The 14,681-nt window shown below is 48.3% G+C and overlaps 1 protein-coding gene across 1 annotated transcript; it reads left to right on the plus strand.

Annotated features, from left to right (window-relative positions):
* The first annotated feature begins 2,226 nt into the window (after positions 1–2,226).
* On the plus strand, positions 2,227–10,793 carry tsen34 (TSEN34 tRNA splicing endonuclease subunit). The gene is made up of 5 exons (XM_034548514.1): positions 2,227–2,828; positions 7,568–7,816; positions 7,916–8,054; positions 8,136–8,423; positions 10,412–10,793. The coding sequence occupies exons 2-5, from the start codon at positions 7,577–7,579 to the stop codon at positions 10,597–10,599; spliced, it is 855 nt and encodes a 284-aa protein (XP_034404405.1). The 5' UTR covers positions 2,227–2,828; positions 7,568–7,576; the 3' UTR covers positions 10,600–10,793.
* The last annotated feature ends 3,888 nt before the right edge of the window (positions 10,794–14,681 follow it).

Raw genomic sequence — 14,681 nt, forward strand, 5'->3', positions numbered from 1 at the left:
AATAAGGTGCAATGGAGAGATGTAAATTCATCCATAAGGAGAGAGAGAAGAGGAGAGAGGTGCTCAGTGTATCCTAAAACATCCCCCAGCAGCCTATAAGCCTATAGCAGCATATCAAGGGGCTGGACCAGGGCAAACCTGATTCAGCCCTAACTATAAGGGCTATTAAAGAGGAAAGTCTTAAGTCTATTCTTGAATGAGGTGACTGTGTCTGCCTCCAGGACTGAAAGTGGAAGCTGGTTCCATAAAAGAGGAGCTTGATAACTGAAGGCTCTGGCTCCCATCCTACTTTTTAGGACTCTAGGAACCACAAGTAGCCCCACATTTAGTGAGCAGCTCTCTAGTGGGGCAATATGGTACTACAAGCTCCTTAAGATATGATGGTGCATCACCAATCAAGGCTTTGTAGGTGAGGAGAAGAATTTTAAATGTGATTCTTGATTTTACAGGGAGCCAGTGCAGAGCAGCTAATACAGGAGTCATGTGATCTCTTTTCTTAGTTTTTGTGAGTACACGAGCTGCAGCATTCTGGATCAACTGGAGGGATTTAAGATACTTATTAGAGCAGCCTGATAATAAGGAGTTGCAGTAATCTAGTCTGGAAGTAACAAACGCGTGAACCAGCTTTTCTGCATCTTTTTGAGACAAGATGTGCCTGATTTTTGAAATGTTACGTAGATGAAAAAATGCAATCCTTGAGATTAGTTTAACGTGGGAGTTAAAGGACAAGTCCCGGTCAAAGATAACTAGAGATTCTTTACAGTGGTGTTGGATGCCAGGGCAATGCCATCTACAGAAACCACATCACCAGATAATTGATCTCTGAGGTGTTCAGGGCCAGTAAAATAACTTCAGTTTTGTCTGAGTTTAACATCAGGAAGTTGCAGGTCATCCATGTTTTTATGTCTTTAAGACATTCTTGAATTTTAGCGAGCTGGTTGGTCTCCTCTGGTTTGATCCATAGATATAATTGAGTATCGTCTGCATAGCAATGAAAGTTTATGGAGTGTTTCCTGATAATGTTGCCCAAAGGAAGCATATATAAGGTAAATAAAATTGGTCCAAGCACAGAACCTTGTGGAACTCCGTGATTAACGTTGGTGGTCATTGAGGCTTCATCGTTTACAAATACAAATTGAGATCGATCTGATAAATAGGATTTAAACCAACTTAGTACCTGAAATGCCAATCGACTGATCCAGTCTCTGTAATAGGATGTCATGATCAATGGTGTCGAACGCAGCACTAAGGTCTAACAAGACCAGTACGGAGATGAGTCCTTTATCAGCACTAAGGTCTAACAAGACCAGTACAGAGATGAGTCCTTTATCAGCACTAAGGTCTAACAAGACCAGTACAGAGATGAGTCCTTTATCAGCACTAAGGTCTAACAAGACCAGTACAGAGATGAGTCCTTTATCAGCACTAAGGTCTAACAAGACCAGTACGGAGATGAGTCCTTTATCAGCACTAAGGTCTAACAAGACCAGTACGGAGATGAGTCCTTTATCAGCACTAAGATCTAACAAGACCAGTAAAGAGATGAGTCCTTTATCAGCACTAAGGTCTAACAAGACCAGTACGGAGATGAGTCCTTTATCAGCACTAAGGTCTAACAAGACCAGTACAGAGATGAGTCCTTTATCAGCACTAAGATCTAACAAGACCAGTACGGAGATGAGTCCTTTATCAGCACTAAGGTCTAACAAGACCAGTACGGAGATGAGTCCTTTATCAGCACTAAGATCTAACAAGACCAGTAAAGAGATGAGTCCTTTATCAGCACTAAGGTCTAACAAGACCAGTACGGAGATGAGTCCTTTATCAGCACTAAGGTCTAACAAGACCAGTACAGAGATGAGTCCTTTATCAGCACTAAGATCTAACAAGACCAGTACGGAGATGAGTCCTTTATCAGCACTAAGGTCTAACAAGACCAGTACGGAGATGAGTCCTTTATCAGCACTAAGATCTAACAAGACCAGTAAAGAGATGAGTCCTTTATCAGCACTAAGGTCTAACAAAACATCTTACAAAATAAAACACCAACACCATTACCCTGACTCAAAAACTATACACTTTTCTGTGTGACACCCATATCAAACTGGTTTAAGTAGACAACCACAGCACCACTCACTGGCCACCATTGTAATGGCTTCAGCAATAGACACGCACACACACTCACATTCACACACACTCACTCACACACTCACATTCACACACACTCACATTCACACACACTCACTCACACACACTCACACATTCACACTCACACACACATTACTTTGATTAAACTATGAAGAACTGTTGAATTAAGTGGCTTCTTGCTGTACACATGAATATTAAACTGTTGACACATGCAGAAGTATTTATTATTATTGATTAATTAATGTTCTTCTGTCACTCTGCTATGTCTTCATCATAGAAGACTGTAAATCACAACGGCTGTCACTGGCTTTTATTTTGACATTCGTTTTAAGCACTTCCGTTTTGTCGTTTTTCAAACAGAAAACAAAAAAAACAGAAAACAAACGAACAACACGCACACGGACCCGACACGCACACGCACACGGACACGTACACGTACCCGACGTGTACACGGACCGGACACGAACCGGACACGCCCCGGACACGCCCCGCTGTGACGCGAGGTAGCGGACATGTAGCCTCCCTCTGTTAGCACGCGGACGGTTTGCTGGTGTCTCTGAACCTCCACGTGCTTGTAGTTTAAATCGATCACGTAAAACTACAACAGGGGACGCGGCGCTGCGCGCGAGAGGAAGCGCGTGCACACCGATCAGCTTCTGACTGGTTCACTAACTTTACTGGTAAGTTGTCTAACCGGAGCTCTTCCTCACGCGCTCCTTCAGAGTTCACTGGTGACGTACCGGTGACGTATTGTGTCTCCACGTATTGATTATGGGTATTGGTTTGTGTCCCCACGTATTGATTATGGGTATTGGTTTGTGTCCCCACGTATTGATTATGGGTATTGGTTTGTGTCCCCACGTATTGATTATGGGTATTGGTTTGTGTCTCCACGTATTGATCATGGGTATTGGTTTGTGTCCCCACGTATTGATCATGGGTATTGGTTTGTGTCTCCACGTATTGATCATGGGTATTGGTTTGTGTCCCCACGTATTGATTATGGGTATTGGTTTGTGTCCCCACATATTGATCATGGGTATTGGTTTGTGTCTCCACGTATTGATCATGGGTATTGGTTTGTGTCCCCACATATTGATCATGGGTATTGGTTTGTGTCTCCACGTATTGATCATGGGTATTGGTTTGTGTCCCCACGTATTGATTATGGGTATTGGTTTGTGTCTCCACGTATTGATCATGGGTATTGGTTTGTGTCTCCACGTATTGATTATGGGTATTGGTTTGTGTCTCTACGTATTGATCATGGGTATTGGTTTGTTTCCCCACGTATTGATTATGGGTATTGGTTTGTGTCTCCACGTATTGATTATGGGTATTGGTTTGTGTCTCCACGTATTGATCATGGGTATTGGTTTGTGTCTCCACGTATTGATCATGGGTATTGGTTTGTGTCTCCACGTATTGATCATGGGTATTGGTTTGTTTCCCCACGTATTGATTATGGGTATTGGTTTGTGTCTCCACGTATTGATTATGGGTATTGGTTTGTGTCCCCACGTATTGATTATGGGTATTGGTTTGTGTCTCCACGTATTGATCATGGGTATTGGTTTGTTTCCCCACGTATTGATTATGGGTATTGGTTTGTGTCTCCACGTATTGATCATGGGTATTGGTTTGTTTCCCCACGTATTGATTATGGGTATTGGTTTGTGTCCCCACGTATTGATCATGGGTATTGGTTTGTGTCCCCACGTATTGATCATGGGTATTGGTTTGTGTCCCCACATATTGATCATGGGTATTGGTTTGTGTCCCCACGTATTGATTATGGGTATTGGTTTGTGTCCCCACGTATTGATCATGGGTATTGGTTTGTGTCCCCACGTATTGATCATGGGTATTGGTTTGTGTCCCCACGTATTGATCATGGGTATTGGTTTGTGTCCCCACATATTGATCATGGGTATTGGTTTGTGTCCCCACGTATTGATTATGGGTATTGGTTTGTGTCCCCACATATTGATCATGGGTATTGGTTTGTTTCCCCACGTATTGATTATGGGTATTGGTTTGTGTCCCCACGTATTGATTATGGGTATTGGTTTGTGTCCCCACGTATTGATTATGGGTATTGGTTTGTGTCCCCACGTATTGATCATGGGTATTGGTTTGTGTCCCCACATATTGATTATGGGTATTGGTTTGTGTCCCCACGTATTGATTATGGGTATTGGTTTGTTTCCCCACGTATTGATTATGGGTATTGGTTTGTGTCCCCACGTATTGATCATGGGTATTGGTTTGTGTCCCCACATATTGATTATGGGTATTGGTTTGTGTCCCCACGTATTGGTTTGTGTCCCCACGTATTGATCATGGGTATTGGTTTGTGTCCCCACGTATTGATCATGGGTATTGGTTTGTGTCTCCACGTATTGATCATGGGTATTGGTTTGTGTCCCCATGTATTGATCATGGGTATTGGTTTGTGTCTCCACGTATTGGTTTGTGTCCCCACGTATTGGTTTGTGTCTCCACGTATTGATTATGGGTATTGGTTTGTGTCTCCACGTATTGATCATGGGTATTGGTTTGTGTCCCCACGTATTGGTTTGTGTCCCCACGTATTGATCATGGGTATTGGTTTGTGTCCCCACGTATTGATCATGGGTATTGGTTTGTGTCCCCACATATTGATCATGGGTATTGGTTTGTGTCCCCACGTATTGATTATGGGTATTGGTTTGTGTCCCCACATATTGATCATGGGTATTGGTTTGTTTCCCCACGTATTGATTATGGGTATTGGTTTGTGTCCCCACGTATTGATTATGGGTATTGGTTTGTGTCCCCACGTATTGATTATGGGTATTGGTTTGTGTCCCCACGTATTGATCATGGGTATTGGTTTGTGTCCCCACGTATTGATCATGGGTATTGGTTTGTGTCCCCACATATTGATTATGGGTATTGGTTTGTGTCCCCACGTATTGATTATGGGTATTGGTTTGTTTCCCCACGTATTGATTATGGGTATTGGTTTGTGTCCCCACGTATTGATCATGGGTATTGGTTTGTGTCCCCACATATTGATTATGGGTATTGGTTTGTGTCCCCACGTATTGATCATGGGTATTGGTTTGTGTCCCCACGTATTGATTATGGGTATTGGTTTGTGTCCCCACGTATTGGTTTGTGTCCCCACGTATTGATCATGGGTATTGGTTTGTGTCCCCACGTATTGATCATGGGTATTGGTTTGTGTCTCCACGTATTGATCATGGGTATTGGTTTGTGTCCCCATGTATTGATCATGGGTATTGGTTTGTGTCTCCACGTATTGGTTTGTGTCCCCACGTATTGGTTTGTGTCTCCACGTATTGATTATGGGTATTGGTTTGTGTCTCCACGTATTGATCATGGGTATTGGTTTGTGTCCCCACGTATTGGTTTGTGTCCCCACGTATTGATCATGGGTATTGGTTTGTGTCCCCACATATTGATTATGGGTATTGGTTTGTGTCCCCACGTATTGATCATGGGTATTGGTTTGTGTCCCCACATATTGATTATGGGTATTGGTTTGTTTCCCCACGTATTGATTATGGGTATTGATTTGTGTCTCCACGTATTGATCATGGGTATTGGTTTGTGTCCCCACGTATTGATCATGGGTATTGGTTTGTGTCCCCACGTATTGATCATGGGTATTGGTTTGTGTCCCCACGTATTGATCATGGGTATTGGTTTGTGTCCCCACTTATTGATCATGGGTATTGGTTTGTGTCCCCACGTATTGGTTTGTTTCCCCACGTATTGATTATGGGTATTGATTTGTGTCCCCACGTATTGATCATGGGTATTGGTTTGTGTCTCCACGTATTGGTTTGTGTCCCCACGTATTGATCATGGGTATTGGTTTGTTTCCCCACGTATTGATCATGGGTATTGGTTTGTGTCCCCACGTATTGATCATGGGTATTGGTTTGTTTCCCCACGTATTGATCATGGGTATTGATTTGTGTCCACACGTATTGATTATGGGTATTGATTTGTGTCTCCACTTATTGATCATGGGTATTGGTTTGTGTCCCCACGTATTGATTATGGGTATTGATTTGTGTCTCCACTTATTGATCATGGATATTGGTTTGTGTCCCCACTTATTGATCATGGGTATTGGTTTGTGTCCCCACGTATTGATTATGGGTATTGGTTTGTGTCTCCACGTATTGGTTTGTGTTCCCACGTATTGATCATGGGTATTGGTTTGTGTCCCCACGTATTGGTTTGTGTCCCCACGTATTGATCATGGGTATTGGTTTGTGTTCCCATGTATTGATCATGGGTATTGGTTTGTGTCTCCACGTATTGGTTTGTGTCTCCACGTATTGATTATGGGTATTGGTTTGTGTCTCCACGTATTGATCATGGGTATTGGTTTGTGTCCCCACGTATTGGTTTGTGTCCCCATGTATTGATCATGGGTATTGGTTTGTGTCCCCACATATTGATTATTGGTATTGGTTTGTGTCCCCACGTATTGATCATGGGTATTGGTTTGTGTCCCCACGTATTGATCATGGGTATTGGTTTGTGTCCCCACATATTGATTATGGGTATTGGTTTGTGTCCCCACGTATTGATTATGGGTATTGGTTTGTGTCCCCACATATTGATTATGGGTATTGGTTTGTGTCCCCACGTATTGATCATGGGTATTGGTTTGTTTCCCCACGTATTGATTATGGGTATTGATTTGTGTCTCCACGTATTGATCATGGGTATTGGTTTGTGTCCCCACGTATTGATCATGGGTATTGGTTTGTGTCCCCACTTATTGATCATGGGTATTGGTTTGTGTCTCCACGTATTGATTTGTGTCCCCACGTATTGATCATGGGTATTGGTTTGTGTCTCCACGTATTGGTTTGTGTCCCCACGTATTGATCATGGGTATTGATTTGTTTCCCCACGTATTGATCATGGGTATTGATTTGTGTCCCCACGTATTGATTATGGGTATTGATTTGTGTCTCCACTTATTGATCATGGTTATTGGTTTGTGTCCCCACGTATTGATTATGGGTATTGATTTGTGTCTCCACTTATTGATCATGGGTATTGGTTTGTGTCCCCACGTATTGATTATGGGTATTGGTTTGTGTCCCCACTTATTGATCATGGGTATTGGTTTGTGTCCCCACGTATTGATCATGGGTATTGGTTTGTGTCCCCACGTATTGATCATGGGTATTGGTTTGTGTCCCCACGTATTGATTATGGGTATTGGTTTGTGTCCCCACGTATTGATCATGGGTATTGGTTTGTGTCTCCACGTATTGGTTTGTGTCCCCACGTATTGATCATGGGTATTTGTTTGTATCCCCACGTATTGATAATGGGAGTATGGGTCAGCTCATCATTGTTATTGATCTGTTTTCCTCCACAGATTGTGGTGATGGATGGCCGTCCCTCGTCTGCCGTTGTGGGGGTCAGTCTGTGTGACTCTGCCCCCCTGCTGTGGAGGGTGGAGGACCTGCGGACCGTAAGGTCTCAAGGTTTGGTGGGAGCCCTGCTGGGTTCACTGCCCCGGACCCCCCGGCAGAACGTCCGACTTGGTCGACCGATGCTGCTGCTGCCGGAAGAGGAGAGGCTGCTGACTGAACGCCATGCTGCTGCTGCTGCACCTGGTGACCAGGTGAGTTCACCTGCTGCTAACCAAGTTAGTTAATATGTTGCTAACTAGGTTAGTTAACATTGTCCACAGGTGTGTTTGATTTGTTGATGTTGTTATCAGGATGGAGGAGGTGTGGAGCTCCGTCTGCAGGTGCAGCAGCACCGGGAGGACCAGCAGAGGAGCTATGAGGAGCAGAGTGTCCTCGCTCTGGAGGACAGGAAGTCAGCGCTGCTGCGGGCCATGACGTCATCGCACACAGGTGAGACGCCATGACGTCATCGCACATAGGTTACGTCACGGCTCTGCCTGCAACTTGCCTTAAGAGTTCTGGTCCTCTCAGAGTCTGGAGCCCGGGCCGAAGACGAGGCCCTGCAGGGCCGGCTGGAGGCCCTGGACCGGAGCTTTACCTTACCCAGTTCAGCGCTGGCCGTCCAGCTGAGCACGGCAAGGGCGGGGCTGTCCTACTGTCCTGAGGCCCGGGACTTCCTGCGGGCTGACCGGCCAATCAGAGGGCAAGACGAGCTGAGCTGCCACGCCTCCAGGTACCAGGTGTTCAGAGACCTGAGGGGGCGGGGTTTCTACCTGACCTCTGCGGGTAAATTTGGAGGAGACTTCCTGGTTTATCCAGGTGAGTGTGAAGTTTTAGTTTCTCTGTTCTGAAGGTTCAGCAGGTCGTCCAGGAACCACAGCGGTCGAGGGTTCAATCTCCACTTGTGGTTTTACAGCTTTAAATCTAGTCATACAAACAAAATAAAACATTTTGATTTTAAAAGCACATTTGCAGATGAGACTTATGAACGAATAAATAGAAAAGAAAGAAATTTATGATTTCAGCTGCTGCTCCTGATTGGTCCGCCTCTGTCCTGGAGCAGCCAATAGAATCTCAGCAGCGGTTTAGTCTGTTAATAAGGATCTCTTAACTTCAACAACTCAGTGTTGGCTCCGACTCCGACTGCCAGGAACCTCGGAGTGACGCTCGACAGTCAACTCTCCCTGACTGCCAACATTACCACAACAACACGCTCCTGTAGGTCCATGCTGTACAACATCAGGAGAATACGACCTCTTCTCACTCAGAAGGCGGCACAGGTTCTGGTCCAGGCTCTGGTTCTGGTCCAGGCTCTGGTCCAGGCTCTGGTCATCTCACGGCTAGACTATTGCAACTCCCTCCTTCAGGTCTACCTGCTAATGCCATTCGACCTCTACAGCTCATCCAGAATGCAGCTGCTCGACTGGTCTTCAACCGACCGAAATTTACCCACAATCCTCCGCTCCTCCGCGACCTTCACTGGTTACCGGTGGCCGCAGCATCCGCTTCAAAACATTGGTACTTGCGTACCGTGCTGCGAACAGATCGGGTCCAGTCTACATCCAGGACATGGTCTAACCTTACACCCAGGACATGGTCTAACCTCACACCCAGGACATGGTCTAACCTCACATCCAGGACATGGTCTAACCTCACACCAGGACATGGTCTAACCTCACATCCAGGACATGGTCTAACCTCACATCCAGGACATGGTCTAACCTCACATCCAGGACATGGTCTAACCTCACATCCAGGACATGGTCTAACCTCACATCCAGGACATGGTCTAACCTCACATCCAGGACATGGTCTAACCTCACACCAGGACATGGTCTAACCTCACATCCAGGACATGGTCTAACCTCACATCCAGGACATGGTCTAACCTCACATCCAGGACATGGTCTAACCTCACATCCAGGACATGGTCTAACCTCACATCCAGGACATGGTCTAACCTCACACCCAGGACATGGTCTAACCTCACATCCAGGACATGGTCTAACCTCACACCCAGGACATGGTCTAACCTCACATCCAGGACATGGTCTAACCTCACACCCAGGACATGGTCTAACCTCACACCCAGGACATGGTCTAACCTCACACCAGGACATGGTCTAACCTCACATCCAGGACATGGTCTAACCTCACACCCAGGACATGGTCTAACCTCACACCCAGGACATGGTCTAACCTCACATCCAGGACATGGTCTAACCTCACACCCAGGACATGGTCTAACCTCACATCCAGGACATGGTCTAACCTCACATCCAGGACATGGTCTAACCTCACATCCAGGACATGGTCTAACCTCACACCCCAGCCCGTTCACTTCGCTCGGCTTCTGCCAATCTGCTTGTAGCTCCTTCACTTCGAGCTAAATCACGACTGTTTGCTGTGCTGGCTCCTCATTGGTGGAACGAGCTCCCCATTGACATCAGGACAGCAGAAAGTCTCTACATCTTCCGTCACAAACTAAAAACACATCTCTTTCGACTATACCTTGAATAGGTAGCACTTAAATGCCGTAGTAGCACTTAAATGTCCCTTACCGATAGCACTTTAGTAGCACTTAAATGTCTCTTACTGATAGTACTTTGTAGTTTGACTTTATTGAAGAAATTGTACTTGCTTGATTCTTGTTGTTCTGAGTTTGGACTCATGGTTTAATGCACTTATTGTAAGTCGCTTTGGATAAAAGCGTCAGCTAAATGACATGAAATGTAATGTAATGTAAAAAATCTCTGTGGACCAGGTTCCTGTCTGATCCTCTATGCTCTCGCCATCCTTATCCTCAGGTGACCCTCTTCGTTTCCACGCTCACTTCATCAGTGTCTGTCTGTCTCTGGACGAGTCCGTCTGTCTGCTGGACGTCCTCGCCGTGTCCCGTCTGGGGTCCAACGTGAAGAAGACCGTCCTGCTCTGCTCACCAGGGACGGACGGACGAGTCCTGTACACCTCGTTACAGTGGAGCGGGATGGTTTAGAGAACTGATCGATACTGAGACCTGGACCTCTGTTAGAGAGGGGCAGAACCCTTGCTGGGCCTCGGGCCCCGGATTTGTTGCCACAGACTGAGACACGGCTGGTTGTTGTTCTTCACCAGCAGGTGAGTCGTTATGGATCAAAAGCAGGAACCTTAAGGGGACCGCCTTAAATAAAGACCTGGGCCTGCTTACAATGTAGTCTCTGATTTATTTATCAAAGTTACATCTCACGTAAGAACAAAGGAATCGAGATCAGGTGAGGACTCTTTAACAAAGAGACCCTCTGGTGGTTCTGAGGGACCCAGACTGGATCGGGTCCAGCTGGAGTCCTGCAGGTCTGTCAGTAGAAGGTTCAGTCGCTCCAGTCGATAGCTGCTCCGTCGCACCTGGTCCTGATGGTCATCTCCAGCGAGGGGAACCAGGTCTCCGGGGCTCCATCCGAGCGTCTGCAGGATGCCTCCCAGGGGTGAGAGTGAGTATCTGCACACACAGAGGACATCTGACATCTGATCGGGCACCCTGACCCAGTAGGACTGTGGTCCTCACCTACAGTCAGCCTGACAGTGGTCCTCTGGGAGCTCTTCCCCTTGAAGTAGAAGGGTGGTGGTGACGGGTCAGGGTGGAGACGGGTCAGGGTGGAGACGGGTCAGGGTGGAGACGGGTCAGGGTGGTGTTGGGTCAGGGTGGTGGTGGGTCAGGGTGGAGACGGGTCAGGGTGGAGACGGGTCAGGGTGGTGGTGGGTCAGGGTGGTGGTGGGTCAGGGTGGTGGTGGGTCAAGGTGGAGACGGGTCAGGGTGGAGACGGGTCAGGGTGGAGACGGGTCAGGGTGGAGACGGGTCAGGGTGGAGACGGGTCAGGGTGGAGACGGGTCAGGGTGGAGACGGGTCAGGGTGGAGACGGGTCAGGGTGGAGACGGGTCAAGGTGGAGACGGGTCAGGGTGGAGACGGGTCAGGGTGGAGACGGGTCAGGGTGGTGTTGGGTCAGGGTGGAGACGGGTCAGGGTGGAGACGGGTCAGGGTGGAGACGGGTCAGGGTGGTGTTGGGTCAGGGTGGTGGTGGGTCAGGGTGGAGACGGGTCAGGGTGGAGACGGGTCAGGGTGGAGACGGGTCAGGGTGGAGACGGGTCAGGGTGGTGGTGGGTCAGGGTGGTGGCGGGTCAGGGTGGAGACGGGTCAGGGTGGAGACGGGTCAGGGTGGTGGTGGGTCAGGGTGGAGACGGGTCAGGGTGGAGACGGGTCAGGGTGGAGACGGGTCAGGGTGGTGGTGGGTCAGGGTGGTGATGGGTCAGGGTGGAGACGGGTCAGGGTGGAGGTGGGTCAGGGTGGAGACGGGTCAGGGTGGTGGTGGGTCAGGGTGGAGACGGGTCAGGGTGGAGACGGGTCAGGGTGGAGACGGGTCAGGGTGGTGGTGGGTCAGGGTGGAGACGGGTCAGGGTGGTGGCGGGTCAGGGTGGAGACGGGTCAGGGTGGTGTTGGGTCAGGGTGGTGGTGGGTCAGGGTGGAGACGGGTCAGGGTGGAGACGGGTCAGGGTGGAGACGGGTCAGGGTGGTGGTGGGTCAGGGTGGTGGTGGGTCAGGGTGGAGACGGGTCAGGTTGGAGGTGGGTCAGGGTGGAGACGGGTCAGGGTGGTGGTGGGTCAGGGTGGAGACGGGTCAGGGTGGAGACGGGTCAGGGTGGAGACGGGTCAGGGTGGTGGTGGGTCAGGGTGGAGACGGGTCAGGGTGGTGGCGGGTCAGGGTGGTGGCGGGTCAGGGTGGTGGCGGGTCAGGGTGGTGGCGGGTCAGGGTGGAGACGGGTCAGGGTGGAGACGGGTCAGGGTGGAGACGGGTCAGGGTGGAGACGGGTCAGGGTGGTGGCGGGTCAGGGTGGTGGCGGGTCAGGGTGGAGACGGGTCAGGGTGGTGGCGGGTCAGGGTGGAGACGGGTCAGGGTGGAGACGGGTCAGGGTGGAGACGGGTCAGGGTGGAGACGGGTCAAGGTGGAGACGGGTCAGGGTGGAGACGGGTCAGGGTGGAGACGGGTCAGGGTGGTGGCGGGTCAGGGTGGTGGCGGGTCAGGGTGGAGACGGGTCAGGGTGGTGGCGGGTCAGGGTGGTGGCGGGTCAGGGTGGAGACGGGTCAGGGTGGAGACGGGTCAGGGTGGAGACGGGTCAGGGTGGTGGCGGGTCAGGGTGGAGACGGGTCAGGGTGGTGGCGGGTCAGGGTGGAGACGGGTCAGGGTGGAGACGGGTCAGGGTGGAGACGGGTCAGGGTGGAGACGGGTCAAGGTGGAGACGGGTCAGGGTGGAGACGGGTCAGGGTGGAGACGGGTCAGGGTGGAGACGGGTCAGGGTGGAGACGGGTCAGGGTGGAGACGGGTCAGGGTGGTGGCGGGTCAGGGTGGTGGCGGGTCAGGGTGGAGACGGGTCAGGGTGGTGGCGGGTCAGGGTGGAGACGGGTCAGGGTGGAGACGGGTCAGGGTGGAGACGGGTCAGGGTGGAGACGGGTCAGGGTGGAGACGGGTCAGGGTGGAGACGGGTCAGGGTGGAGACGGGTCAGGGTGGAGACGGGTCAAGGTGGAGACGGGTCAGGGTGGTGGCGGGTCAGGGTGGAGACGGGTCAGGGTGGAGACGGGTCAGGGTGGAGACGGGTCAGGGTGGTGGCGGGTCAGGGTGGTGGCGGGGCGGGGACCTTGTACTACATCTTAAATTTTGTACTTTTACTGCTCTACATTAATCTGACGGCTTTAGTTTCTTGATTCAGATTATTAGTATTAAGTATTCATGTATTTACTATATATTATTATGCAGAATGAGTACTTCTACTTTAAGTACATTTTGAAGGTTATATTTAGTAAAATGTTCAATACCTTTGTTGTAACAGTATTTCTACACTGTGGTATTAGTACTGATGCAAACGATCTGAGTACTTTATCAGTTCTACAGTACTAGTATAAGTACTAATACTAGTACCAGGTTGGAGCCATATATTTAGTTTTGATTACAAATCATGTTATTTGATTTATTTGTATGATCTAAAGACTTTCCTTAAATTGATGTTATATTCATATTCGAAATAATGTTTTTCTTTGTGAATTATTTATATTTAGCTGTTGAGGATCAGCTGGTATAAGAGGAAGTCTCTGGTTTTATTTCTTTATCTAGAACGGGACATCAACTCAGTCTTTGACCTCACGCTAGACTTATGATTTTAAGTTAAGATAAAAGTGAAAAGAAATCTACGAAATTATTGTCAAGGACTCTAATGACATCTCAAAGCCTTAATGCTTGACTGTTTTAATTGCCTCTGGTTCCCTGTTTGACCCTCTAAACCAGGGGTGTCAAACTCATTTCGCATCGTGGGCCACATACGGCCTAGGGAGATGTCAAGTGGGCCGGACCATGAAAATTATACCATACTCTGCTATAAATAACCAAAATATCATGTCTTTCCTTTGTTTTGGTGTAAAGAAGCACAAGAACATTAGGAAAATATTGAAATTTAATGAACTATTCTTTTACAAAACATTTCATGAAACACCTCATATTTCCTTAGACAAATGTGCAATTTACTTTTATCATAGTATTCCTCGTCAGGCTAATATTGGCAAAAGCTTGTCGCTTCTCGGGACATACAAGTTCAGCCGCCTTCATCATGCATCGTTTAACAAAGTCACCGTCGGAATACGGCTTCGATGCTAATGCTATTTCGCTAGCAATTAGGTAGCTGGCTTTTACCGCTGCTTCACTGACTTCTCGGCTCTGGATGAAAGTTGACTGCTGTTTCCTCAGACCCGCCAGCAATTCGTTAATCTTATCTCTTCTCAGTTGTCCTTGCAAGCCGTCATATTTTTCGCTGTGATGAGTCTCGTAGTGGCGTCGAATATTATATTCCTTCAATACCGAAACTTGTTGCAAACACACCAAGCACAAAGGTTTTCCGTCCATCTCTGTAAATAAATAGGACGTGGTCCATTTTTCTTTGAAAATTCTACACTCCTTATCTACTTTTCTCCGTTTGGATAACGACATTTTGGCTAATGAGGGTGTAGCGGAGAGGTAGAGACCAAGGTATTAACAACGTCGTAACAAGCAGCAGATGGC

This window comes from Cyclopterus lumpus, chromosome 13, assembly GCF_009769545.1.
Source record: "Cyclopterus lumpus isolate fCycLum1 chromosome 13, fCycLum1.pri, whole genome shotgun sequence".
Taxonomy (NCBI): Eukaryota; Metazoa; Chordata; class Actinopteri; order Perciformes; family Cyclopteridae; genus Cyclopterus; species Cyclopterus lumpus.